This window comes from Bufo bufo, chromosome 1, assembly GCF_905171765.1.
Source record: "Bufo bufo chromosome 1, aBufBuf1.1, whole genome shotgun sequence".
Lineage (NCBI taxonomy): Eukaryota > Metazoa > Chordata > Amphibia > Anura > Bufonidae > Bufo > Bufo bufo.
In genome coordinates, this window is record NC_053389.1 from 101,310,089 (window position 1) to 101,337,600 (window position 27,512).

A 27,512-nucleotide genomic window follows, 5' to 3' on the forward strand; every position below is an offset into this window, starting at 1 on the left:
AAGCAGGGGCAAACATAGAAGAAAGAGGGACCATTGGAAGAACTGACATGCAGTCTTCTGGGGCTTGTTGATACAGCCAACCTAAGCCAGGCGGCCTCTCTCCAGGGGCGCCATATGGCGGCCACGTGGTTTTCTTCTATAAAACAAACATTATTTGGTGGAAGGAGGTTTTAAAGGAAACCTATCTGCAGTTTCATGCTGCTGGAACTAAAGGATGAAATACCAACAGGCTCCCTCAGAACAAAGAACTGCGATTTACACTATGGTGTGTCATATAGGGAGAAGTGTCCGCCGAGAAGTTTCCCTCTGGCTTCACTGTCCCTGGCTTTGTATTATATAGGGAGAGACCGGTCAATCAAGCCGGTGGGGAGAAGCAGGAGGTGGGCCGCTCAGCAGACCTTTCTCCCTCTGCTTGACACTTTTTTTTAAATATATTTTCTCTGAAATGCTGCAGAGTTTCAGGGTCAAACACAATTCTTTGTAATGGTGGAGGGTCAGTATTTCATGTTGCCTCTGGTCCAGTCAGTTCCAAAACTATTGACAGGTTGTTTTTAAGGGGCTTCCTGCACAAATTCACACATTTGACTTTTTGTGCAGCTGTATCCTTAATTGGAAAACATGGGGACTTCTATTTTCTATCAGCTACTATAAACAATCCTATACAATAATCCTTCTGTACTGCGATCTGTGGATGGGGCACTGTTATGGGGGATATCTGTGGATGACACTTATTGGGGGGATATCTGTGGATGACACTTATATAGCATCTTATGCTATATATGTGCCCTCCACAGATCCCCCCCACAACAGTGCCCTCCACAGATCCCCCCCACAACAGTGCCCTCCACAGATCCCCCCCCACAACAGTGCCCTCCACAGATCCCCCCCCACAACAGTGCCCTCCACAGATCCCCCCCCACAACAGTGCCCTCCACAGACCCCCCCCCACAACAGTGCCCTCCACAGATCCCCCTCCACAACAGTGCCCTCCACAGATCCCCCCCCACAACAGTGCCCTCCACAGATCCCCCCCCACAACAGTGCCCTCCACAGATCCCCCCCACAACAGTGCCCTCCACAGATCCCCCCCACAACAGTGCCCTCCACAGATCCCCCCCACAACAGTGCCCTCCACAGATCCCCCCCACAACAGTGCCCTCCACAGATCCCCCCCACAACAGTGCCCTCCACAGATCCCCCCCACAACAGTGCCCTCCACAGATCCCCCCACAACAGTGCCCTCCACAGATCCCCCCCACAACAGTGCCCTCCACAGATCCCCCCCACAACAGTGCCCTCCACAGATCCCCCCACAACAGTGCCCTCCACAGATCCCCCCCACAACAGTGCCCTCCACAGATCCCCCCACAACAGTGCCCTCCACAGATCCCCCCACAACAGTGCCCTCCACAGATCCCCCCCACAACAGTGCCCTCCACAGATCCCCCCCACAACAGTGCCCTCCACAGATATCCCCATAAGTGCCTTCTAGTAAAGTAATGTATTAGTGGGGGGAAGGGAGGAGGCAGGGACACTTGCAGCGGGGCCGGTGCAGTGCCCGGCGCTGTGCACACACCGGGGGCAGCTCCTACCTTCTGGGAGTTAATTCTGCTGCAGGACATTTTGCTCCACAAGTCTCCTGAGCGGCGGCCGCTTCACCACTCCACCACTCCTCACATGGCCGGCAGTGGGCAGCACAGGGGACAAAGTGGCAGCAGAGAAAATGCCAGTCCGCATCCTCTGGTAGCAGAGAAAGTGCTGGTCCGCATCCACAGATATCCCCCATAACTGTGCCCCATCCACAGATATCCCCCATAACGGTGCCCCATCCACAGATATCCCCCATAACGGTGCCCCATCCACAGATATCCCCCATAACGGTGCCCCATCCACACGGTGTGCTGTCCGCATTTTTTGCGGACCTATTGAAATGAATGGGTTTGTATCCTATCCGCAAAAAAAACAGAACTGACACAGAAACAAAATAAGTGTGCATGTGTGCAAACTTTGTGTGCATGTAGCCTTATAGACAATACTGTGTGGGCATTTTTCCTCTATCTACTGATTTTGGAGTGTTTCTGCCTTAAAGTCAGCTGAACATAAAATGCCTCAAATCAGCCCCCATTCATTTTAATGGGAAGCATCACTTTCACGTGGAAAAAAAAGCAGTATGCCCTATTTTGGGGCAGAATCCAAGCTGAATCTCCCATTGAAATGAATAGGAAGCGCCAAAAAAAAAGTGCTCCAAACGTGCCTGCGTGTTTGTGTGTTTTCTGTTCGTTTTTTGGCACGCATCCATGCCAAAAACGAGCTTAAAATGCAGTTTTGTCCTGAAGTAAACACCCATTAGTTAAAAAAAAATTAAGTTGAAACACTGCACCAAAAACCCAAATGGATTCTGCACTGAATTACGTAGGCAGAGTTTCAAAAGCTGTCCTGTGAACATACCAAGTGGAAAGATCTGGTTTACCCATTTTCAAAAATGACATCCAAAAAGGCAACAAACGTCAAACAAGGCGTCTCACAGATGGCATCTCTTTAGTTAGCGAGTCCTCAATGGTGTCTACCATGTAATATGTGTATAATCCCCAGACTGGTCAAATTGTTTAATGAGACCAACTACACTTATAATTTCACATGGTAATTGTGCATAATAAGCAGCTCAATTGCTAATGAAGAAAAGATTAGAGGACGTGGCGGTGGGGAGATGAGATGTCTAGACTTTGACTGATAAAACCCCTGTGAGTATTTTATTACGACATGCTGCTTACTTGGTTGGTTGAAAGTAACTGAAAGCGAGCACATGAAATTAACGTTGTCTAGCGCTTTCTGTCCATGTAGGGAGAGGATATTGTTTTCTTTTCCTCTACTTGTAAAAAAAGTTTCTGCAGGGAGTGGTAATGGACGGTATAATGTGCCCCGATTCCACCAAAATTATGTTGGCATGGCCTGAATATATGAGTCATAGCAGGTGCAGTACCCCAGAAGGACTACTGCAAAGGGTTCATTACTAATTACAGAGTTAAAGGCATTGTGTCATCTCATACATTGGGGGCACATTGCAAGGATATGCCCCCCAATGTATGAGATCGGATAACCCTTATAATGCAATATTTCTTGAGTTAAATGTTGTGATTTCTTATGTACATGCACTTAATGGCACTGTGGAACTTGGCAAATTGTGTTAGGTTACTAGAAAATTTACTAGGTCTTACCCCCCTGACTAGTTAGTATTGAGGGAGCCTAGTCTAAAGTAGCCTAGAGGAAAGAGGTTTCTGTTCAACTACTTGTACAACTAGGCCCAAGTGTCACGACACGGTGTTCTGGGAAGCGGGGACGGCCGGGGCACGCTCACTCCCATGAAAACCGCAATAGGGCTGAGCGCCGAGCTGATCACTCGGCTGCATCAGAACTCAGGAGTCATGTGACTCTGGCCACGTCACATGACTCCACCAGTTTGTTCCTGTTTGGCTTCCGATTTCCCGTCCGTCTCATTCTCTGGTCTTGTCGTGCTCTCCTGATTTGACTTCGGTTTGTCCTGACGATTCTCTGCTTGCTCCTCCGGTACCTATTCTGCTCTCTTGGTTTTGACGCGGCTTGTTTGACCTTTCTGTTTAGGTGTTGCTTGTCTTCCCTGCACTATCCTAGCTAAGGGTTTGTCGACCAGTTGTCCCTTGTCACTAGGACTTGCGAGGCAAGTAGGCAGGGACAGGGGTGAGGGTGGAGTTCAGTGGTCACTACAAGTTCAGAGAACCTTGGTCTCTGAGCCTTCAAGTTCCCAGAAAGCAGCCACAATACCAAAGTACTCCTGAGAGCAAGAGAGACCAGGCATCTGAGAAGGTCTAGAACTCACAAGGTGGTGCATTGGACTCAGACAGTATGGTATTGTGCTCGTTTATGGCAGAAAAGCTTTGCTGCTGTGGAAGGGAATATTATTTGCAATAGCACCCCCTACACTTAGAGAGGGATTATCAACCCGTATCTCAGTTCAGCACCCAAAATTGCAATATGACTTCACAAGAAACTTATTTCATGTCTGTAGTTCTGTTGAGAGACTGCAAATTGTCTTTAGAGAGAGGGAGTACTATAACCACCATCGTTGTTGCTGTCCATACGCTGCTATTGCGAGAATATGGCACTGTGAATTAGGGCTCATGCACACGACCATATGTATTTTGCGGTCCGCAAAAAACGGATCCGCAAAAAAATACGGATGACATCCGTGTGCATTTCGTATTTTGTGGAATGGAATAGTTGGCTCCTAATAGAACAGTCCTATCCTTGTCCGTAATGCAGACAATAATGGGACATGTTCTATTTTTTTTGTGCAATGGAAATGCGGAAACGAAATGCACACGGAGTACCTTCCGTTTTTTTTGCGGACCCATTGAAATGAATGGTTCCGTATACAGTCCGGAAAAAAAAAACTGAACGGGCACGGAATGAAAATACGTTTGTATGGACGAGCCCTTACTGTGGAACTACCTTTTGCTGCTATTTGTACTACAACGCCCATCATCAACTTAGTAAAGAGAGACTTTACTTATTGCAAACAATAGGCCTGATCATTGTCTCCATCGTCCACCAGTCCTGCCTTGTACCTGGCAAAACACCCAACACCAAAGGCCACCCAATCATCTCCAGGCAGCAGCCCCAATACCAGGGTTAGCCCTCCAGTCACTGCACGGTCCTAGGGAGCCCTGCAAGAGTGGGGATTGCCACCATGACCACCATCAGAGCCACAACTACCACTCTCCTCCTCCACTCACTATACAGTTTGAATGTTGCAGCTTCTTTCTCCCAAAAACAGTGCCCCACATGTTCATCCACACGTTTTGGATGGTATTGCCATACACTTAATACGTAACTGCCCTCCCTCAATCTCAGGGATGAAAGAACACTACCATTGAATAGAAAAGTCCCTCAGTGCAGATAACACATTGATTGTGGTCTCACTTTGCATTAGAAAAGCGCAAATATTTCAATGATGCGGGGAGAGGAAGAGTATAATTTCCTAAAGGATTGGTTCACACTTTTTTTTTATGCAAATATGACTATGCCATAATTAATGTCAAATATCAAAGACCTCATAAAGTACACGACCATCTCTTTCAAAAAACAAATCGAGAACCAGCCTTGTACCTCAAATGGATCCAGAGATTTCCCTATTTATTTCTCTCCTAGATTTATCTCATGCCCACAAGCGTAAGCGCTCAGTGCCTATGCTGCGGACCGCAATTTGCATGACTGTGGGGCAGCTGCATGCGGATCGTGGACCCATGCACTACTTTTTTGCGGAACGGAACCCCACGGAAGCAGTCAGTAGTGCTTCCGTTCCGCCCCGCATTTTCGGACCCATTCAAGTGAATGGGTCCGCATCCGTGATGCGGAATGCACACGGCCGGTGCCCCGTGTATTGCAGACCCGCCATATGCGGCCCCGGCGGGGCAACGGTCGTGGGCATGAGCCCCAAGGGACATTCCTTTGTGCAGCAGCTCACTCCCTATCACAGCTCAAGGGGCGTATTCTTTCCCAGGAGATGTGCACTTTTTGCTGCAGCGATTTCCCTGTAACTATCACAGCTTCTAAGAGAAGATCCAGCTGGTGACAGGTGTCAGATGGAACTGAGCATCGTCAAACTCAGCAAGGTGGACAGAGAACTGAGAAAATAATGAACAGCAGGTGGTGCTATACAGATATATTTTCTTGAATAACTCATAGGCTATACAAAATTTTTAATTACATGCAATTACAAAAGTATTCAGATCCAGGTGCTGGTTTATAAAATGTAGAACATTTTTGTGAGACAGTCCCTTTAAGCTTAGTCAAAGTAAACCTAAGGACATACAGTACTGGAAATTAATCAAAATAAGTAAAAAAGTAGAGCAGTTGCCTATAGCAACTAGTCAACTTCCACATTTCCTTTTTGTAGAGGCCTTTTGGGAAATGAAAGCAGCACGCTGAATGGTTGGCATCATTACTCCATTCTCTTGCACTAGTTTTAATAAACTTCCTTCAATTGTAATGCATAATGGGGGAAGACATTCAGGATAGAAACACAAGAAGACCTCTTTAAAAATAACGGCTAGTTAAGAAGGGTTACGTCAAGTTTCTTAAACATTAATCCTAATTGTAAAGTAAAACACAATTTTATAGGCAGAGAGATAATTACGTCAATTTAGAAGAGCCAAATTCCTAGAGATTTCTTTCTCCATAAATAATGCATGAAGGATCCGTGCTCCCATCTACCAGTGAACATTGTGCTGTAATAGAACTTATGAATTATAAATCAGATAAGGATCTCCAGGACATTATGGCAATTAAATGGCTAGATATGTCAATGCTGTGTATTAACACAACCTCAGTGGTAAACCCTCTCAGAATCTGAGATGTCCACCTTTTCACAACTAACTCTTACCTCATTAGAGACAGAACAGGGACCTTCCAGACCTGTTCTGTATGCTCAGGAGAAATGCAGACAGATCTAATTTGGCAGAGACTGGAATGAAGTCATAAGCTGTCTATAGTACAATGCTCAGGGCCGTGTATCTCGTTTGCAACTCATTTATAGGGTTTGGCTTTTTTTTTTTTTTTAGCACATTTGTGGACTATAAGAAGTTTAAAGTGGTTTTCCAAGTTTTATTTATTTTTAACTGATGACCTATCCTCTGGATAGGCCCTATCTGATTGGTGGGGGTCTGACACCTGGAACCACCGCCGATCAACTGTTTAAGAAGGCACTGGCGCTTGCAGTAGTGCCGCAGCCTTCTCTCGGCTTATCAGACACAGTACTGTACATTGTATAGCGGCTATTCTTGGTATCGCAGCTAAGCCCCATTCACTTCAATGGGGCAGAGGTGCGCCAAGGCGATGTGGCGATGAATGTGACATCACACAGCCTAGGAAAGCAGGAGAAGGCCGCGGTGTTACTGAGAGTGCCACTTCCTCCTTAAACAGCTCATCAGTGGGGGCCTCAGGTGGCAGACCCCACTGAACATCCAGAGGATAGGTTATCAGTAAAAAAAACACTTTGAAAACCCCAAGAGAGATGGAAACCAACTACCAAATATATGACTTATTAATCATAAGGTTAAGTATGCCAGATTATATACCCAGGATTCTTATAATGTAGACACACCCATCTGAGAACAATGAACATCCATATAAAATGTCCCCTTGATGTCCTTTGGTTGTCCCCAATTGTGACGTGCACTGCTGAGGCCAGTGATTGGCTGCAGCAGCGTTATAAGGAACATCACCTCTGCAACCAAACAATAGGTCACTGGCTGCAGCCCGGGCAAGATGACAGTGCAGAGATGCAAGCACAGGAGAGGAAGGTACAATTTTGTAAACTATCAACAAAAATATTTATGGTGAGAAGGCAAAAAAATATATAAAATGATCAGCTATGAGGGAGCAGGTATGCCTGTAAATCCCTGTAAATCTTTTTTTTAGTTCAGTAGCACCAATACTTTTTCACACGAGGCACGCACATAATGGATAGATTTTCAGGTCCTGAACGCATTCTAATAAGGGATAAAAATACCTTTTCCATTTCAAGCTGCACAAACCTTACAAGAGATAACGTCACGATATTCAATGAATGGGATGGCGGTAATCAGCAATCATGTGATCTGTGTTATCTAGAGTAATATAACGTGCAAATTGCTGTGGCTAACACTGAATTTTATGCACTGTGGATGGGTAGAGAACAGATAACCTCAGGGTCTGGGTGGCTCAGCACGAGAAAATCAGAAAGTACTACAGATCGCACTTCATTACATTTCTAAGAAATCAAATTATGGGAATAGTGTCGTCCTTCTTACCACTGCGCTCTGGTCCTCTTGAGTGTTCCACATTTCTTTATTGAGGCAAAATGTCTTCACTGTGCCTGAGTATTATATGTACTGTAGGTATCTGTTCTTATTCACCAATGGGGGTAGGTTAGATCCTGTATGGAGTGATCAAATGTGCTACTTTGCCACATGCATGGTGGCACACAGAGTCCTTCTGGTCAGGGCCGATCCTACACGGGGTGCAGTGGGTGCCCCGCACCCCAGCGCTGTCACCCGAAAGGCGCCGAGCGAGCCGCCGGGACTTTTTTTTTTTTGACTTTTTTTTTATTTTATTTTATAATGCCCGCAGTGGCGTAGCTATAGGGGTCGCAGCGGTCGCAATTGCGACCGGGCCCCTGAGTCAGGGGGGCCCACAGGGCCCCCTCAAGCCAGGAGAACGCAGCCGCAGCTGAATAACTAAGATACGATTTACAGGGGGCGGAGCGGAGGCCGAGAGGAGAGGCCCTGTGTGACGCGCACTGTGCAGGGCAGCTGGGCAGGCGAAGTGAGGAGGAGGGGCCGGGGGAGCGGCTTCAATTGAGGTGCGACGCAGGACTTAGTCACGTACCTCACTGTGACCTCCTGCGTCGGATCTCGCGAGATGACGCGGCGCGGGAAGGCACAGTGAGTGAGGCATGATGACCACCTGTACCAGGATGCCACAAGCTGTGAAGGAGAGAGAGGTAAGTATTAATTATTATTTTTTTTTTATGTACCCTACGTTCTACCCTTATTGCAGAGGCACTGGGGGCATGAGAGGAGGACCACTGACAGTACTCAGTCAGTGGACATCATAGTATTAATAAGAGTGGAGACTGGAGAGACTACCATTATATTAATAATAAAGAGGGGGCTATTATATTAACAACGAGGGGGACATTATATTATTAATAAAGAGGGGGTCATTACATTAATAATAAAGAGGGGGCCACTACATTAATAACAAAGAGGGGGCCATTATATTAATAAAGAGGGGGCCACTACATTAATAACAAAGAGGGGGTCATTATATTAATAAAGAGGGGGCCATTATATTAATAACAAAGAGGGGGCCAATACATTATTATTAATATAATGGCCCCCTATTTATTATTAATATAATGTCCCCCTCTTTATTATTAATATAATGGCCCCCTCTTTATTATTAATGTAATGCCCCCTCTTTATTATTAATGTAATGCCCCCTCTTTATTATTAATGTAATGGCCCCCTCTTTATTATTAATGTAATGGCCCCCTCTTTATTATTAATGTAATGGCCCCCTCTTTGTTATTAAAGAGGGGCCATTATATTAATAATAAAGTGGGGGCCATTACATTAATGATGAAGAGGGGGCCATTATAATATACAGGGGGAATAATATTATGAGGAATGGGGGACTACCTGTCTGGCTCTAGCACAGTATTGGGGGGCAGCAGGATGAGTTGTTGAGACCCCAGGAAGGAGAGGATGAGAGTAAAGTGAGGAACCTAAAAAATAATCTGTGAAACTCTGCAGAGACGAGAAGCGGCTGAAAGAAGGTGTCATGGCGGTCTTATCTCTGGATGAAGACGTTGAGAAAAGTGTACATCACAGGAGACGTCACTGGATGTAACAGGTATGGTGCGGCATTCTCCTGTAATAATATTACCCATGCACATATCTGTTTCTCGGTAGGGTAAGGGGTATATAGAATTTGACCCACACTGCCGCATCCGGCCCCAGACTTCAGGTAACACTGTGTTCTGAATTCTGGGGCCTAACTAAGGGGTATCAGGGGACATTATTATACAGGGGTAATATAACTTATATTACCCCTGTATAGTGTACCCTGATACCCCTTAGTTATATTACCCCCTGTATAATTTACCTGATACCCCTCAGTTATATTACCCCTGTATAATGTCCCCCATAACAGTGTGTGTTATCCACAGATCTCCCATAACAATGTGTCATCCACAGATCCCCCAAATTATTTTAAAAACCTGCTGTTTCTCTAGATGACCTTATGTTTATGGTAGTGGTAATAGAGTCTCAATGGTCTATAAAAGCAGCTACACTATTTTTACAGACCTTTGAGACTCTATTAACACTACTATTAACTATTAACATAAGGTCATCTAGACTAGAAAAAGCAGGTTTTTAAAATTCTTATTTTTCCCATTTAGGTGTTAGAGCAATCTAATTAAAGTTATGTTTTAACACCTAAAGAGAAAGAAAAAATAAATAAAAACCTACGGTTTCTCTAGATGACCTTATGTTGATAGTAGTGTTAATAGAGCTTCAATGCTTTGTAAAAATAGTGTAGCTGCTTTTATAGACCCTTGAGACTCTATTACCACTACATTGTAAAGGGGAGGAGTTAGTAAGATAACCACGCCCATGTGGGGGCGCCAGAAATATTTCTGCACCCAGGCGCCTGTGACCCTAGGATCGGCCCTGCTTCTGGTTCTGTACTACTGAGTTGTAGGCACTACATATGCTGCCCTCTGCATGAACGTGTAATTTGTATAGTGTCACACACTGCAGTGCTGTACCGAGCATCTTTTCATGGGTTTAGCTCACAATCTTCCTTCCATGTCCATTTCCACATACACACACCAGAATCACAACGGTAAGAGAACCGATGTAGACAACATCCAACACTACGGAGATGGTGTCAATGCTAAGAGCCTAGCACCAAAAAGCTCTGGCGTCAACTTGATTCCTGCTGCCTGCCTTTAGAGAAAGGCCCAGTCCAGGCACCAGGAGAAGTCTGGTGAACTGTAGACTGTATTAGGAGCATTTGCAAGTCTCTTTTAAAATTCTCACCTACCGACTATGGCCCAGAATGACTATGCGTCTGCGCCAAAAATCTGTTGAAAAGGTGGCACAAAATGGTGCAATTAGGCATGCAGCATTTTGCACTGCAATTCTGCAGTAAAAATGTGTCTCAAAGTAGGTTGGTATAGAGTTTATCCCTGCACCAGATATATCGTCCAGCCTGAGCCCCTGTGATACATCTGGTGCAGATCTAGGCACCCTGTCTAAACTTACACCATCTACAGGATTAGTAAATCTTGGTCTATGTTCATAAAATTTGACCAGTTTTTTTTTGCTTTGGCGGAAATCCATGGGTCATCCATGGGGTGTGCTGTGGTCTTCAGTTTTCCATGGATCTGTATGAGGATTAGTCATGAGATTCATCAGGGCTAACTGTCACGTTTTCTGCATGAAATAAGTTAAATTTTCCAATGCACCAGTAGGAGGATGCAGAAACCCCATACACATGTGTACTGCCCTGGAGCAAGAGTACTTTGGACTGTGAACATTTGCTCCTATTGCTACTATTGTATGCAAAGCCATCAATTCATTATTTTAGTGCACTTGGAAGGGAGCACTATGATTTATGCTGTTCTTTATACTTATAGTGTTTTATATTGTTGAACTGCATATCATATGTTTATTGTAACGTATTCTGTTCATTTGTTAATACATTATATCTACATTGTACTGTGGAAAGGGTTAATACACAGCCAGATAATACTGAGAGACTTTGGGACTTTCTACCTATGCACTGAGAAGCTTGTAATTTTCTACAGTTACTATAAGAGAATATGCAGAATTAAAGGGCATCTGTCAGCAGATTTGTACCTATGACACTGGCTGACCTGTTACATGGGCTCTCGGCAGCTGAAGACATCTGTGTTGGTCCCATGTTCATATGTGTCCGCATTGCTGAGAAAAATTAAAAGTTTTAATATATGGATATGAACCTCTAGGAGCAATGGGGACATTGCCATTACACCTTGAAACTCAACTCTCCCTGCAACTGCCACACCATCTTCACTTTGATTGACATGGCTAAGCATTGTGATGCTTTCACTGCCTTGCCCTGTCAATTAAAGTGGAGTGGGCACAGCAGTTGCAGAGAATGCTGAGCCTCTGGGTGTAATAGCAATGCCCCCATTCCTCTTAGGGTACACTTGCGTTGTGAGGATCCGGAAATCCGTATGCAAACGGATATCATTTGTAGACTGATCCAGATGCGGATCTGTCTTACAAATGCATTGAAATTCCGGATCCATCTCTCCGGTGTCACCAAGAAAAACGGATCCAGTATTTTTTTGGCATTTCTAAAAGGTCTGCGCATGTGCAGACTGGGAAACCGGATCCGGTTTTCCGGAATACTTGATACCGGAACCGGCATTAATACATTTCAATGGAAATTGATGCCGGATCTGGCATTCCGGCAAGTATTCCGGAATATTGGCCGGAAAAAAATACCGCAGCATACCGTAAGTGGGACTGAACTGAAGACATCCTGAACGGAATGCTTTCCATTCAGAATGCATTAGGATAAAACTGAAGCGTTTTTTTTGCAGTATTGAGCCCCTGTGACGGAACTCAATACCGGAAAAGAATAACGCTAGTGGGAAAGTACCCTTAGAGGCTTATTTGCATATATTAAAACATCACTTTTCTCAGTAATGCGGACACATATGAACATGGGACCAACACATATGCCTTCAGCTGCCAAGTGCACATGTAACAGGTCAGACAGTGTCATAGATACACATCTACTGACAGATGTCCTTTAAGCTCCTGTTGACTGGTTTAGCGCTGTTGCTTACAACTGAAGACATTTATGTCTGGGAAAACTGCTTAGTCATTCCCATAGACTTGTATTGAAACTCTATACAAATCAATGGCAGACTGAAAGTGCAACAATATCTCTGCTAGGCTGTGCTTCTCCACTCCACCCCATCCCACTAGAAGGTTCTTGTTAAGCTACTGTAGAAACTGTATATAAGAGCAGTCAGAGCCCCTAATTGTCCGCAGATAGGAACCAGTGTTTAGTAAGGGTGCTGGCACACAGGGCAGCTCTGACATGCATTCAGGATCCAGTTTTTAATTTAGCCAGTTTAGCAGCCTCGTTAAAACCTGGTGTTCTGCAATTCAATTATTTTCAGCTAGAGACAATAAAAAACTGCATCCTAACTGCATGTCAGAACTGCACTGTGTGCCTGCACCCTAAGAGAAACTCTGCCAGTCTGCAGATAGTGACCAGTGTTTAGTAGAAAAGACTCCGCCAGACTGCATTAGTGACCAGAAGAAGACGCTGAGATGAGGATACTGAGTTACAGACCCTGGGTCACCAGCCTTGTGACCAGGTAGCCAGCTGGATGACTGAACCACAGACCCTGGGGCACCGGCCTTTTCGCAAGGGTACCAGCCTTTGGGGAGACAGACAGAGAGAGAGAGAGAGAGAGAGAGAGAGAGAGGACAGCTAGCTCTCAGGCCTATCCTCAGCACAAAACCTTCTTGTGTCAGGAAGAAGACTGGAGAAGCCAACTCAGTGCTTTTCCTGTATTGTTTTGCACTTGAGTTCCTCCAGTAAAGACGCACACTGGTTTACTGCAGACCCTGACGCTCTAGACTTATTTCCCATCAGGATGCACCACACTTTACCACCCCTTCCAAAGGGCAGCAACACGTGGTGACTTGATGGTGACCCAGCATAGCACTGGGACCACTCCAAACCCGGCCACTGCACATGCATGGGATGCAAACTTCACACAGATTCTGGCACAGAATCAGTGCAAAAATTGTCATGTAAACATATCCTCAGTGTCGGGGTCTGCTTACTCTCATATCATGAGCTTTCTAACATGTATCATCATGATGGATACATTACATTCTCTATCCTACTGACAGGTCCACCAGAGATTTGTCTTTTTTAGTAGAGGACATTATGCTATTGAATATGGCGGTGCAGGGGACTAGCTCTTGATGAATTCAGAATGCTCCCCTCCACCTTTAGTTCCAGCTGAGCAAGATAGCTTCTGGATGGAAAACGCTTCCCCCCCTTACGCCATTCCCGGACAATGCAACAGCAAAGCACTGACCGGCAGAGCATCATTTTTTGATCCATAAATTGTGCCCTTGCCTCCAATGGTGGCCACCTACCCTTTTGTTCCTTTTCAGTGCAGGTATCTTGCAGGGCTGAGTCCTTTCTATTTTTTCACCTAATAAAAGCACTTAATCGTAGATTTACTATTTGGAAGCAGCATTACATAAAAACGGCCAAATAATCAAGCTTAATACAAGTCTAGACTATGTCTTTTCTTCCCGCTCTCCATTAAGTGATTATTTGGAAACTTGTATTAGCCCGGCCATTACTCCCCCCCCATAAAGGAACGTGTAATGCGGAGGCTGCTGAGAAGAGATAGTGTTCACAGGCAGCCACAATAAAGGCTACACGTATCGCTGCACTCCAGTCCACCACTAGGAGCCGGGAGTCATCTGAGTGACTGCGGAAAATATGGGCAGACACAAAGCATTTATCATGATTAAAGGAGAAAGACAACCATTAGTGCTATAAACCAAATTAGCTAAATTAGCTATAAACTTCTCCTGCTCCAAGTCTCATTATATTTTAAGCCTGGCACAGATCACAGAGCACAGAGCACTTCCCTGTATGTTCGGCAGCTCCTCCACCATGGCCAAATGAATTTATGACCTTTCTTAATCATTACCCAGAATGCTGTGCAGGACCAAACACATTATACTGTATACCTAGTAGGTATATATGCGGATCAATGGATTTATTTTACATCTAATTTCATCAAAATTGATCAAATAAAGATAATCTGTAATTTGTACACTTAAAGGGATAACAAAAAAAAAATGGCTGCTTTCTTTCCAAAAAGAGTGTCACGCTGGTCTACAGGGTATGTGTGGTATTGCAGCTCAGCACTATGCACTTCAGTGAAGATGAGATACAATACCACACATAACCCATGGACAAGTCTGGTGCTGTTTTTGGAAGAAAGCAGTCTTTTAAAAAATATATATATATATTGGCAACTCTTTAAAGGCGTAGTCCAAATTGACTTAAAAAAAAATATATATTCAATCCCCACCTTACAGGTCCTGTAAAGGGAAGAATATTTGCCTGCTCCCTGATGTTTGGTTCTGGTTCTGTGAGTTCCGACCTGTCACCATCAGACCTCTGGTCCCCATCTATAAACTTCCTGCATGGACAGGGACACAAGTGTTGCTGCAGCCTGTGATTGGCCTCAGCCATGATAAGTTCCCCAGATAAACGTGACCCAACAAAAGTCAATGTTGGACTATCCCTTCAAGGATTACATACCATTCAGTTTGACTATGAGGCTGTTATGAGACCCCCAAAGAGAAGGGGCCCAGGCTGACTGCATATCTAGATAGGGATCCCCTCTTAACAGGTCCTATTGGGTTTGCAAACAAGGGTGTAATCAAATCAACCCAAGGAACATGGAAATGAGCAACACATGCACCAAATCCTCCAGTCCTCAGTGGTTAGGAGTGTAGTGGTATAATTAGTTAAGTACAGGGATCCCATCTTTTACTGTCGAGCTCCCTTACTTCTAGGTATGCCCCTGTGAAAACTTCAGTGAAAGTCTGTACCTTAAAATTCCTACATTGCTCATTACTTAAAGGGTTTCTATCACTTCGTTTCACCTATTTAGCTTTCAGACACTAGCGATCCGCTAGTGTCTGCTTTATCTAACCATCCTAATATAAGAGCTTATTGTCCTGCCGTTTAGCTAAAAAAATAACTTATATAGATATGCAAATGAGCCTCTAGGTGCTATGGGGGCGTGATTAGCACCTAGAGGCTCCGTCTACCTTAACAAACTGCCGCCGCCCAGCGCGTCCCTCCAGCCCGCCCATCTCCTCCGGAATGCGATGCTCCTCGTATTCGGCGCATGCGCAGTGAATGTCTGATCGCTTCCCTGCTCAGACATCTCCACTGCGCCTGCGCCGATGACGTCATAGTGCTCCGAGGAACAGGCGCAGTGGAGATGTCTGAGCAGGGAAGCGATCAGACATTCACTGCGCATGCGCAGAACAGAGACGCGCACGGAGAGGATCGCTTCAGCTGGAGATGGGCGGGCTGGAGGGACGCGCTGGGCGGCGGCAGTTTGTTAAGGTAGACGGAGCCTCTAGGTGCTAATCACGCCCCCATAGCACCTAGAGGCTCATTTGCATATCTATATAAGTTATTTTTTTAGCTAAACGGCAGGACAATAAGCTCTTATATTAGGATGGTTAGATAGAGCAGACACTAGCGGATCGCTAGTGTCTGAAAGCTAAATAGGTGAAACGAAGTGATAGAAACCCTTTAAAAGTACAGAAGTAATTCATCATACTGAAATCAGATCACTTGAAATTCCAGCTGCTTTGTAATCCAAAGTAATCTGCTGGGACCTCGACCAGTGCTTAGAAGAGAAGAGCCACAAAGAAAATTGGATATCACACTCTCCTCAACCAATATGTATATCAAGTGCACAAAACCAAAAGGATAGAATCAGCCCCTTAAAGGGGTTGTCCCACGAAAAATATTCTACAGTTTTCAAACCAGCATCTGGATCTGAATACTTTTGTAATTGCATGTAATTAAAAATGTAGCATAGCCACTGAGTTATTCAATATAATGTATCTGTATAGCGCCACCTGCTGTTTGTTTTTCTTATTTCTTTGACCTGCTCACTAAGAAGACCGCACATGTTCAGTTTCATTCTTTGACTGCATCCTGAGATGTGATAGGGAGAGCATGGACACGCCCCCTTAACTGCAGCAGAAAAGACACACCCCCTGAGCTGTCAGCTTGATATAAATCTAGCAGAGCAATGAATGGGGAGATCTTTGGATCCATGTGAGGTACAGGGCCGGTTCTAGCTTTGTTAAAAAGAGGTTGTCATATTGCCTGATTTTCATTTTTTACAATAGTCATGGGATAATCCCTTTAAGGCACAAACAATATAGAAGTAATAGTACCAGGATTTCCAGATTTATTTGCAAAGCTGGATTTATTCTCCACATATGTGCAATGTTTTGGCTCTAGAAAACACCTTTCTGAAGGCCAGTGCAGATATAAGGGGAGTGCTTGCTCCCTACTTCTGGTGCAGAGATACAGTTGTGTTCAAAATTATTCAACCCCCACTGAAATTGAGTGTTTTGGCCAGTTTGACATTGATTTTGATCATTTCAGTCATCTTGTTTACAATTAAATCAAAGAGGCACTTGTAAGTCAGACAAATATAACATAACATTTATAATGAAATAACCACAACTGTCTTTTCTGTGCTCACATCATTTTCAGTTTTATTCAACCCCCAAGTGACATTCAATCTTAGTACTTAGTACAACATCCTTTTCCAGTTATAACAGCTTTTAAACGTGAAGCATAGCTTGACACAAGTGTCTTGCAGCGATCTACGGGTATCTTCGCCCATTCTTCATGGGCAAAAGCCTCCAGTTCAGTCACATTCTTAGACTTGCGCGCTGCAACTGCTTTCTTTAAGTCCCACCAGAGGTTCTCAATCGGATTTAAGTCTGGTGACTGCGATGGCCACTTCAAAATGTTTCAGCCTTTAATCTGCAACCATGCTCTAGTGGACTTGGAGGTATGCTTGGGATCATTGTCCTGTTGAAAGGTCCAACGTCTCCCAAGCCTCAGGTTTGTGACGGACTGCATCACATTTTCATCCAATATCTCCTGGTACTGAAGAGAATTCATGGTACCTTGCACACGCTGAAGCTTCCCTGTACCTGTAGAAGCAAAACAGCCCCAAAGCATGATTGACTCCCCGCCATGCTTCACAGTAGGCAAGGTGTTATTTTCTTCATAGGCCTTGTTATTCCTCCTCCAAACATAGCGTTGATCCATGGGCCCAAACAGTTCTAATTTTGTTTCATCAGTCCACAGAACACTATCCCAAAACTTTTGTGGTTTGTCCACATGACTTTTGGCATACTGCAGTCGACTTCTCTTATTCTTTGGAGACAGCAAGGGGGTGCGCCTGGGAGTTCTGGCATGGAGGCCTTCATTACGCAGTGTGCGCCTTATTGTCTGAGCTGAAACTTCAGTACCCACATCTGACAAATCTTTTTTCAGTTCCTCAGCAGTCACACAGGGACTTTTCTCCACTTTTCGCTTCAGGTAGCGCACAGCAGTCGAAGTCAGCATCTTCTTTCTGCTACGACCAGGTAGCGTTTCAACAGTGCCCTTTGCCTTGAATTTGCAAATGATGCTTCCTATGGTGTCTCTTGGTATGTTTAACATCTTTGCAATCTTCTTATAGCCATTGCCCTTCCTGTGAAGAGAAATCACCTCTTCTCTTGTCTTCCTGGACCATTCTCTTGACTTCACCATGTTTGTAAACACACCAGTAAATGTCTAGAAGGAGCTGAGTATCACAGTCCTTTTAAATCTGCCTAATTGGTGCTTATTATGCTTGATTGCTGCTCCTTGACATCCACAGGTGTTTTCAATACCTGATCGAAAACACTTGAATGAACCTCTGTTCTTAAGAGTGGTAGTCTTTAAGGGGTTGAATAATTGTGTCAATGAAGAAATCACAAAAAAAAACATGTAATACTGTATTACAAAAACAATTAATGTCATTTTAGTTGCATTTGGTTCTTTAAAAAGTCCTTGTAAGATTTCATTCTGAACACAATTACAAATGTAAGCTAAATTCACTAAAACCCTTTACAGCATTGGGGGTTGAATAATTTTGAACACAACTGTAGCTTTAGAAACAGTCGAAGGCACTCAGTTGGCTGTTTTTATTCAGGATTGTGTGTCAAAGAGGTTGTACACCTAGCAATCAAATATTTCCAACATATCCAACTGACACACCAAAAATGTCAATTGTGGCAGGTGCCTTAAATGGGTTTTCCAGGATTTTACTACTGATGACCTAGCCTCAGCAGTAAAAGTGAATGGAGCTGAGCGCGACACCAAGCAATGTATGGCGGCATGCTTGGTAAGCACTGAGAAGGCCACAGCGCTCCTGTATTTTCAATACAGCTGATCAGCGGGGGTCCCGGGTGTCGGATCCCCACCGATCAGCTAAATTCCAGAAAACCCCTATAAAGGGAGTCTGCTACTAGGAAATTCACCGTTAAACCAGGTAAAAATACCTTGTAGTGCCAGCTCAGCCAATTGTAATGATACCTAACCTTTCACTTAATTATTTGTTTCTTCATTCTGGAGGAAAGGTACTTTTAATATACAAATGAGCAGTTATGTGCACCAAGGATAGGCCCAAGCCACTTTGTGCACTATTGATCCTCCTGCTTCATCTGCCAGCTCCTGCCTCTCCGTCTTGATTGACAGGGCTGGTTTCTTGCATAGTCATCTTGCCTGGCCCTGTCAATCAAGAAGAGAGAGGCAAGAGTGCACAGAATGACTTGGGTCCACCCCCGATGCACTTAACTGCTCATTTTCATATGGATTAAAAGTAGGGTGGCCGCTGGCTTCACCCCAGAAAGCCGGACCTCACTGGCCATGCCCACCTCCATGAAGCCCCGCCTCCATGAAGCCACACCCCTATCACCACCGGGGGGGAAAACGGGGGAGGAGAGGGAAGAACTTTGTGAATGGAAGGTGAGCTGGGGGTAACCAGGGTGCTTCTTTCTCCCTCAGTCAGCCTCAGGGAGCCATGTCTGCGGCTCTAGTGACTGACTGGGGGTGAGAAAAGCCTCGGTCAGTTGCTGCAGCTCACGCTCAGACAGCGCAGTGCTGCTATCTGAGCATGAGCTACTGAAAGGGTGGACATCCCTGTGTCCGTCCAGGCCCTGCGCCGGACGGAGGACATGGAGCCAGAAAACCAGACGCTTGGCCATCCTAATTAAAAGTAGTTTTTCTCCAGAACGAAGCAAAAGATTGCTAAAAGAAAAGTATCATTACATTAAGCTGAGCCAGCCCTACAAGGCATTGTGCCTGGTTTATCACAGAATTTCTCAGTGACAGATTCCCTTTAATCAAGGATATCCCCAGTCTGAAGCTTGCCATATTAATGAGGTTTTATTAAATAACTTTGGATACTGTATTTCCTTTGGGTAAAGATATATGCAACAGTTTCCAAATTGATTGAATGTAGATCCATACATGCACATTCTGTAGTCATTTCCAGTAGTAAAGACTAGGGATGAACGAATCGACTTCGGATGAAACATCCGAAGTCGATTCGCATAAAACTTCATTCTAATACTGTACGGAGTAGGAGCTCTGTACAGTACTAGAATGTATTGGCTCCGATGAGCTGAAGTTATTGCTTTGCTAAGTCTTGTGAGACTTTGCGCAATAACTTCATAAATTAATTTGTACTGTAAGAAACCATTTCCCGAACTCGGGAGTTCGGGAAATGTTTTTTTTACAGTGAAAAATAAAATTATGAAGTAATTGAGTGAAGTCTCGCAAGACTTTGCGAAGCAATAACTTCGGCTCATCGGAGCCAATACATTCTAATACTGTACAGGATCCTGTTTTTTTTTTCTCTTTTCATCTAACGGATCAGAACAATGGAAAGCTAAATGATTATGTAAATGCACCCTTACTGGGACTGTCTAAGTTCAATAAAAATTCCTTTAAGAGCCCAAAGTTAGATAAAAGGTAATTTTTTATAATAGACAGTTTGAAAAAATTTCATAGCTGCTACCACAAAATAAACCATAATCATCTCATCTCAATTAAAAAATCACCAAATGATTAAAATTTTCTTTCTTACCGTAGATCTTTCAACTGCAGATCCAGAGTTACATTTCTGTAAAAATATTATAAGCCATTAGTGTATAGACTAGTATTTTATAGACCTGCATATAAATAGATACTCAGAAATGCAGGGCGCTGTATAAAAAGGCCATGTGTAGCATTCACAAATCTATGTAGACAGGTAATCATATATCTTCCAAAAATTAAATAGACTATGTGGCAATTAATTTGTATATGGGGAATATTCTGTACTGTAAATGTCTGAAAAAAAGTAGAAAAGGTGAGAAAGTCTTATCGGAGAGTGTATGTATATTATATATATATTACACACACACACATTATATATATATATATATATACACTCTAGTTTCCAACATTACATGGAACAGATTCCTTTAAATATTCAGCAGTATCCGAAACTATGGAAAACAAAGCTTAGCACCTTCTTTAATTCTGATTTCAGTTTTCCGGTGGGCGTCAGAGTGGTCACTGTAAAATTGTTCGGATCCTCACAGTCCCGGATTTTGGATTCCTTCATCAAGGAGTCAAGTCTCTTCTTTGCTATGTTTTCCACTTGCTTCCTATTGGTGGAAGCCTATAGATATGGAGATACAGGAGTGAACATTGGATGGACTCTTGCATGCACTGAAGGTAATAAGAATAAAGGTAGAACCTAGTGCTGGGATCAATCAGTATGTCCGCCTGTGAATGGCATCGCACTGAAATGTGTTCATTGGTAACCATGCATGCAGCTCATGAACGATCACAGGCACAGATTGCACAGACACAGTCATGTCATTTTTTGCCATGTGAGATAATGATGTCGTCGTTAAATGGTCAGTAATGAATGCGACAGCTAAAACATCTACAAATATTAATTTAGCAGGGAAAATTCCGTGGACATCATAGAAACTTGTAGAAGGCTCATACATTATTAAATATTTCCATCAGACAGTCTAGACAGAGGAACTTCTTACAAAATCACTGAAAAATGGAAATATGTCTCTTTCTTGTATCGGCTGATGGGAGATAATTAAAGGGTGAGAACCGGAGGCAGCAATAGAGTAAAACCAATTGTAAATTTACTGATTTCTATCACTTAGAAATTTTTACTTTTGCCCTTAGATTCACTTGTCTAATAGGTATATAATTAAAATCCTCCTGTTTAGGAATCCTGGAGTTAAGAATTTTACAATAAAATTCTTGCCTGTCCTCCTCATGACCTGCTTAAAACATTAAGAACTTGGCTTGCTCACCAAAAACAAAAAGTTGCATGTGTCCCTTAATTTTCATATGAATGGAGGAAGCCATATTTAAGTCAAAGAGGCCTCCAGCCATCTTATATAATGCACTGTATTGCTTCACCGTTTGGTCATTTTACATTCTATTAAAGGCGTACTTCACCAGAGAGTGGTCTTGCTAACCAGTAGTTTAAAGTTCTTCTGTTGGTTGGTTCTACTTCTACTCACAGATGTTTATTCCATAGATATTTTTTTTTTTGGGGGGGGGGGGGGGGGAGTTATCAAACTGGTGTAAAGTAGAACTGGCTTAGTTGTTCATAGCAGCCAATCAGATTCCTCCTTTTATTTTTCACAGCTCCTTTGGAAAATGAAAGGTAAAAAAACTAAGCTACTTTACACCAGTTTGATAAAACCCCCCTTTAATTCCTAGATCAGCAGCTACATTTATTTCAATTATATGACTGTTGGAAGCAGAAATGTTCTGGACCCACTAATATGGGCCACAGTTTCTGCTACTTCATCTACTGACATCTACTAATTCATAGGGAATCTGTCAGCAGAAAATTCACTGTTAAGCCAGACACACTGTAGTACTACTAGCTGAATGTAATGAGGCCTATTACTTAAAGATCCATGGTTTCATTCTGGAGAAAAAGATACTCAATGAGCAGTCAAGTGCACAGAGGGCTGGCCCAAGCCACTAGGTGCACCCTTCCCAATTCCTCAGTTGTCATTTGCCAGGGTTCTGCATAGTCATCGTGCCTTGTCCTATTGAGAAGATGATGCAGGAGCATGCAGAGGACACAGGAGAAGCAAGTGTGCACAGAGTGGCTTGGGCCCACCCTCGGTGCACTTAAAGGAGTTGTCCGGGTTCAGAGCTGAACCCGGACATACCCTTATTTTCACCCAGGCAGCCCCCCTGAGGCTAGCATCGGAGCATCTCATGCTCTGATGCGCTCCCTTGCCCTGCGCTAGATCACGCAGGGCACGGGCTCTTTTGTTTTCAATAACACACTGCCGGGCGGAAACTTCCGCCCGGCAGTGTGGTGGGTTAGAATATGTCATCGGATCTGAGTTTTCACGATCTCAGGGAAAACTCAGATCCGATGGTATTTTCGAACCCACAGGCGTTCCCATGGTGATGGGGACGCTTGTCGGGGAGGAGTATGCGAACAACTGTACAGATAGGAAAAAAAAATTGCGATATTCTAAATATTGAATATATTCACTATATTGCTATTCATTTGTTTTTTAGAATATTCGTCATTTTTTTCCATATGAAAACATGATTTCTTTAGTTGCTTGTGGGCCAATGACTCATTGACCCACAAGAAAGAAGCAGGGAGGAATCATGTTTTCAGATGTTAAAAAATGCCGAATATTCGAAATAGCGAATATATAGCACTATATTAGAAATAGTCACGAATTAGCGAAGTTGCTATATTTGCGATTAATATTCGCTATTCGAATATTCGAGCTCAACACTAATTTGCATTATAATTTGTGACTTTTTGCGCTTCGACACTTTTCTAGAGTGGTAAGAAAAGGTTGTGGGGCTTAGCATCAGAGGCAAGCCTATTGCGGCCCACTGGATTTACTATAACTGATTCCAGAAACTGGCATAAGTTATAGCTAGTGTTGAGCGAAGCAAAGCATCTGAAGTGGAATTCGGTCAGAATTTTAGGAAAAAATTTATTTTAAATAAAGGCGAATTTCCTCGCGCTTCCTGGTAGCAAATCATTTTTCCTAAAATGGCGGCTGGAGTGGTCTTTGAAAGAACAGAAAAAAACAATACTCACCTTATCCACTTGCTCGCACAGAGGCAGTCCGCTTCTCTCTTGATTGAAAAAGACTAGGCTGGAGTGAATCGGGATCAGATTGTTCTATCCAAACCCAATCTGTTTGAAAACTTTGCATACAATATCTCCTCCGTAGTGCGCCAAAATGTATGGGCACCGTCGAGACTTGGCAAATCTTGCTGCAAATAACGCGAGGCTTGCTTTGTCTCACATCTATAACATTACATTGTTTCTGTACAAAAATTATTGTTCCAAAATCCAAAGCTGAACTCGGCTTCGTTAATGAGATTTTGGAACAGAAATTTAAATAATTTTGTAATAGGCGCCAGGCAAAGGAAAGATGTCACCACGTGATCACGCTGGGAGGGCGCCATGACATCATCCCGCTCAGCTCAAGTCCTTCAGCAGGCCTTTTTCAATCGAGAGCGGAGTGAACTGCCTCTGTGGGAGCAAGTGGATGAAGTGAGTGATTTATTTTTTTAAAACACAAAAGGCCATATTGCAGTAATGCATTACCATTTTTAACAACCATTAGATGTATGCATTTTTGTCTAAGCGGCCGTTAAAAAATGGGTCTGAATGGGGTTTTTAACATAACGATTGTAACTAATCAAATCTCTTGTCAAACTTCGTTGAAGCTGCCAAATCAAATTTTTCCAAACTTCACTCATCTAGTTATAGCACATGTCAAGCGTTTGCCTCATGATAAATTAGGCACATTTTACTCCAGGGTAGGATGGTCAAGACCAGTGTTATGCGAAGCAAGCATCGGATGCTTCATCCAAACTGGCTTCGTTCAAAACTTCGGATTAATACTGTATGGGGATCCATACATTCTAATACTGTACGGAGACAAATCTCTGTACAGTATTAATCTGAAGTTTTGAACAAATCGACTTTGGGTGAAGCATCCGACGCTTGCTTCGCTCAACACTAGTCAAGACTGGCGTATGGGAACACTGCCCTTGATAAATGTCCCCAGTGAGCCGGATTTATCAGTGATTTTCCTGCTGACTGTCTCCCTTTATATTCCTTGAAAGAGGATGCACATAGAGATTATCCTTTGAGCTGCTTACCCTGCACTACCTTCGCGTAAACAATTATGAAAATGTGGGGATATTAATTTTTGATTTCCTGAGGTTTACTAGTTCTTTTAATGCCCATATCTCATAATCTATATTATATATATATATATATATATATATATATATACATACACATACACACACCGCTCAAAAAAATAAAGGGAACACTTAAACAACACAATGTAACTCCAAGTCAATCACACTTCTGTGAAATCAAACTGTCCACTTAGGAAGCAACACTGAGTGACAATCAATTTCACATGCTGTTGTGCAAATGGAATAGACAACAGGTGGAAATTATAGGCAATTAGCAAGACACCCCCAATAAAGGAGTGGTTCTGCAGGTGGTGACCACAGACACTTCTCGGTTCCTATGCTTCCTGCCTGATGTTTTGGTCACTTTTGAATGCTGGCGGTGCTTTCACTCTAGTGGTAGCATGAGACGGAGTCTACAACCCACACAAGTGGCTCAGGTAGTGCAGCTTATCCAGGATGGCACATCATTGCGAGCTGTGGCAAGAAGGTTTGCTGTGTCTGTCAGAGTAGTGTCCAGAGCATGGAGGCGCTACCAGGAGACAGGCCAGTAAATCAGGAGACATGGAGGAGGCCGTAGGAGGGCAACAACCCAGCAGCAGGACCGCTATCTCCACCTTTGTGCAAGGAGGAACAGGAGGAGCACTGCCAGAGCCCTGCAAAATGACCTCCAGCAGGCCACAAATGTGCATGTGTCTGCTCAAATGGTCAGAAACAGACTCCATGAGGGTGATATGAGGGCCTGATGTCCACAGGTGGGGGTTGTGTTTACAGCCCAACACCGTGCAGGACGTTTGGCATTTGCCAGAGAACACCAAGATTGGCAAATTCGCCACTGGCGCCCTGTGCTCTTCACAGATGAAAGCAGGTTCACACTGAGCACATGTGACAGACGTGACAGAGTCTGGAGACACCGTGGAGAACGTTCTGCTGCCTGCAACATCCTCCAGCATGACCGGTTTGGCATTGGGTCAGAAATGGTGTGAGGTGGCATTTCTTTGGAGGGCCGCACAGCCCTCCATGTGCTCGCCAGAGGTAGCCTGACTGCCATTAGGTACCGAGATGAGATCCTCAGACCCCTTGTGAGACCATATGCTGGTGCGGTTGGCCCTGGGTTCCTCCTAATGCAATACAATGCTAGACCTCATGTGGCTGGAGTGTGTCAGCAGTTCCTGCAAGACGAAGGCATTGATGCTATGGACTGGCCCGCCCGTTCCCCAGACCTGAATCCAGTTGAGCACATCTGGGACATCATGTCTCGCTCTATCCACCAACGTCACGTTGCACCACAGACTGTCCAGGAGTTGGCAGATGCTTTAGTCCAGGTCTGGAAGGAGATCCCTCAGGAGACCGTCCGCCACCTCATCAGGAGCATGCACAGGCGTTGTAGGGAGGTCATACAGGCACGTGGAGGCCACACACACTACCGAGCCTCATTTTGACTTGTTTTAAGGACATTACATCAAAGTTGGATCAGCCTGTAGTGTGTTTTTCCACTTTAATTTTGAGTGTGACTCCAAATCCAGACCTCCATGGGTTGAAAAATTGTCAATGTACTTTCACCTTTACTCATAACTAGTGCAATGGATAGAGCAGGGTTTTTCAACTACCCTTCTCTAGTAACCCCCAGCAATTCATGATTGGAGGATATACCCCATTTAGAACACCGGGGGCAATTCATGAGTCACTAACAATTATTACTTCATCTTTAAAATACAGAGGAAATCCTGAGAAATGGCCCATTGCGGATACTTTATGACTGGAGTTGTGGTCTAAACTACAGTCAAAGAATTTTTACTTCTCCAATTTTTTCTTTTAAAAAAAAAAAAAGCTTGTAATATTATAAAATAAAAAAAGCGTAATACTCACTTTAGCAATCCCCTTCTGCTCACGTGCTGATGCTAAACTAGTCCCCTGCCACTCTGTTCATCCAGCTCCAGCAATGTTCTATTGACACATCTAACCAATCACTGGCCACAGTGCTGACCTCAGTGGTGTTGACACATCAACACTATAGCTAGTGATTGGTCACTGGTTAGCTGCAGAAGTTACAGGATGAAATGGCACATTAATGCTGGAGCCTCATATAAAGAGACCAGTGGGGAACCAGGGAAGTTTTGTCATGGGGTGGCAGGACATTGGTAATGTGAAGATGACTCCTTTTTGCTATTTTATACCAATGTAAGTTGCTTGTAAAAAATTCCTTTAAAGGCCATCTGTCAGCAGATTTGTACCTATAAAACTGGCTGACCCGTTACATGTGCACTTGGCAGCTGAAAGCATCTGTGTTGGTCCCATGTTCATATGTGCCCGCATTGCTGAGAAAGATTAGCCTCTAAGAGCAACGGGGGCGCGGCTGTTACACCTAGAGGCTCTTCTCTCTCTGCAACGGCCGCACCCTCTGCACTTTGATTGATAGGGTCAGGTGTAATCATGTTTACTGTGCCTCGCCCTATCAAAGTGCAGAGGGTGCGGAAGTTGCAGAGAGAGCTGAGCCTCTAGGTGTAATAGCCACTCCCCATTACTCTCAGAGGCTAATTTGCATATATTAAAACATCATTTTCTCAGCAATGCGGGCACATATGAACCATGGGACCAACACAGATGTCTTCAGCTGCCAAGTGCACATGTAACAGGTCAGCCAGTTTCATAGGTCCAAATCTGCTGACAGATGGCCTTTAAAATAAATCCCATTGGCTGCAAATTCTCTATTGACTATGATTCCACTTTCTTTTCTTAGGGCAGCATTCGTCTAGAGTAGATGGTTCGTGAAACTAATCAGAAAACTTTGCATAGCTTCCACCTTTGCCCAAATGTCACAGTCTATGTTTCTCGCTGTGAAAGAAATATCAAATGACTTGTGTCTGGAGAATTGAAACACAGAGTAAAGGCAGAGCCTTCTATTCGCTAGCAGTGAATAAATTTTCATAAATCGTCTGAGAACGCTTCTTGAATAATGGGTCAAGCTGAAAAGTTTCAGAGTCCACCAGATTAATATTTTAAATAGCGAC

At 43.9% G+C, this 27,512-nt stretch overlaps 1 protein-coding gene across 2 annotated transcripts in view; it reads right to left on the bottom strand.

The window, feature by feature from the left end:
* PLCH2 (phospholipase C eta 2) overlaps window positions 1–27,512 on the bottom strand; it is a 741,045-nt gene that overhangs the window by 61,913 nt on the left and 651,620 nt on the right. For both annotated transcript variants that reach the window (XM_040427397.1, XM_040427403.1), the window contains exons 12-13: window positions 20,786–20,938; window positions 20,360–20,395 (exon numbers count right to left, since the gene is read on the bottom strand). In XM_040427397.1, coding sequence (XP_040283331.1) covers window positions 20,360–20,395; window positions 20,786–20,938 — 189 coding nt within the window. The remainder of the gene's footprint in view (window positions 1–20,359; window positions 20,396–20,785; window positions 20,939–27,512) is intronic.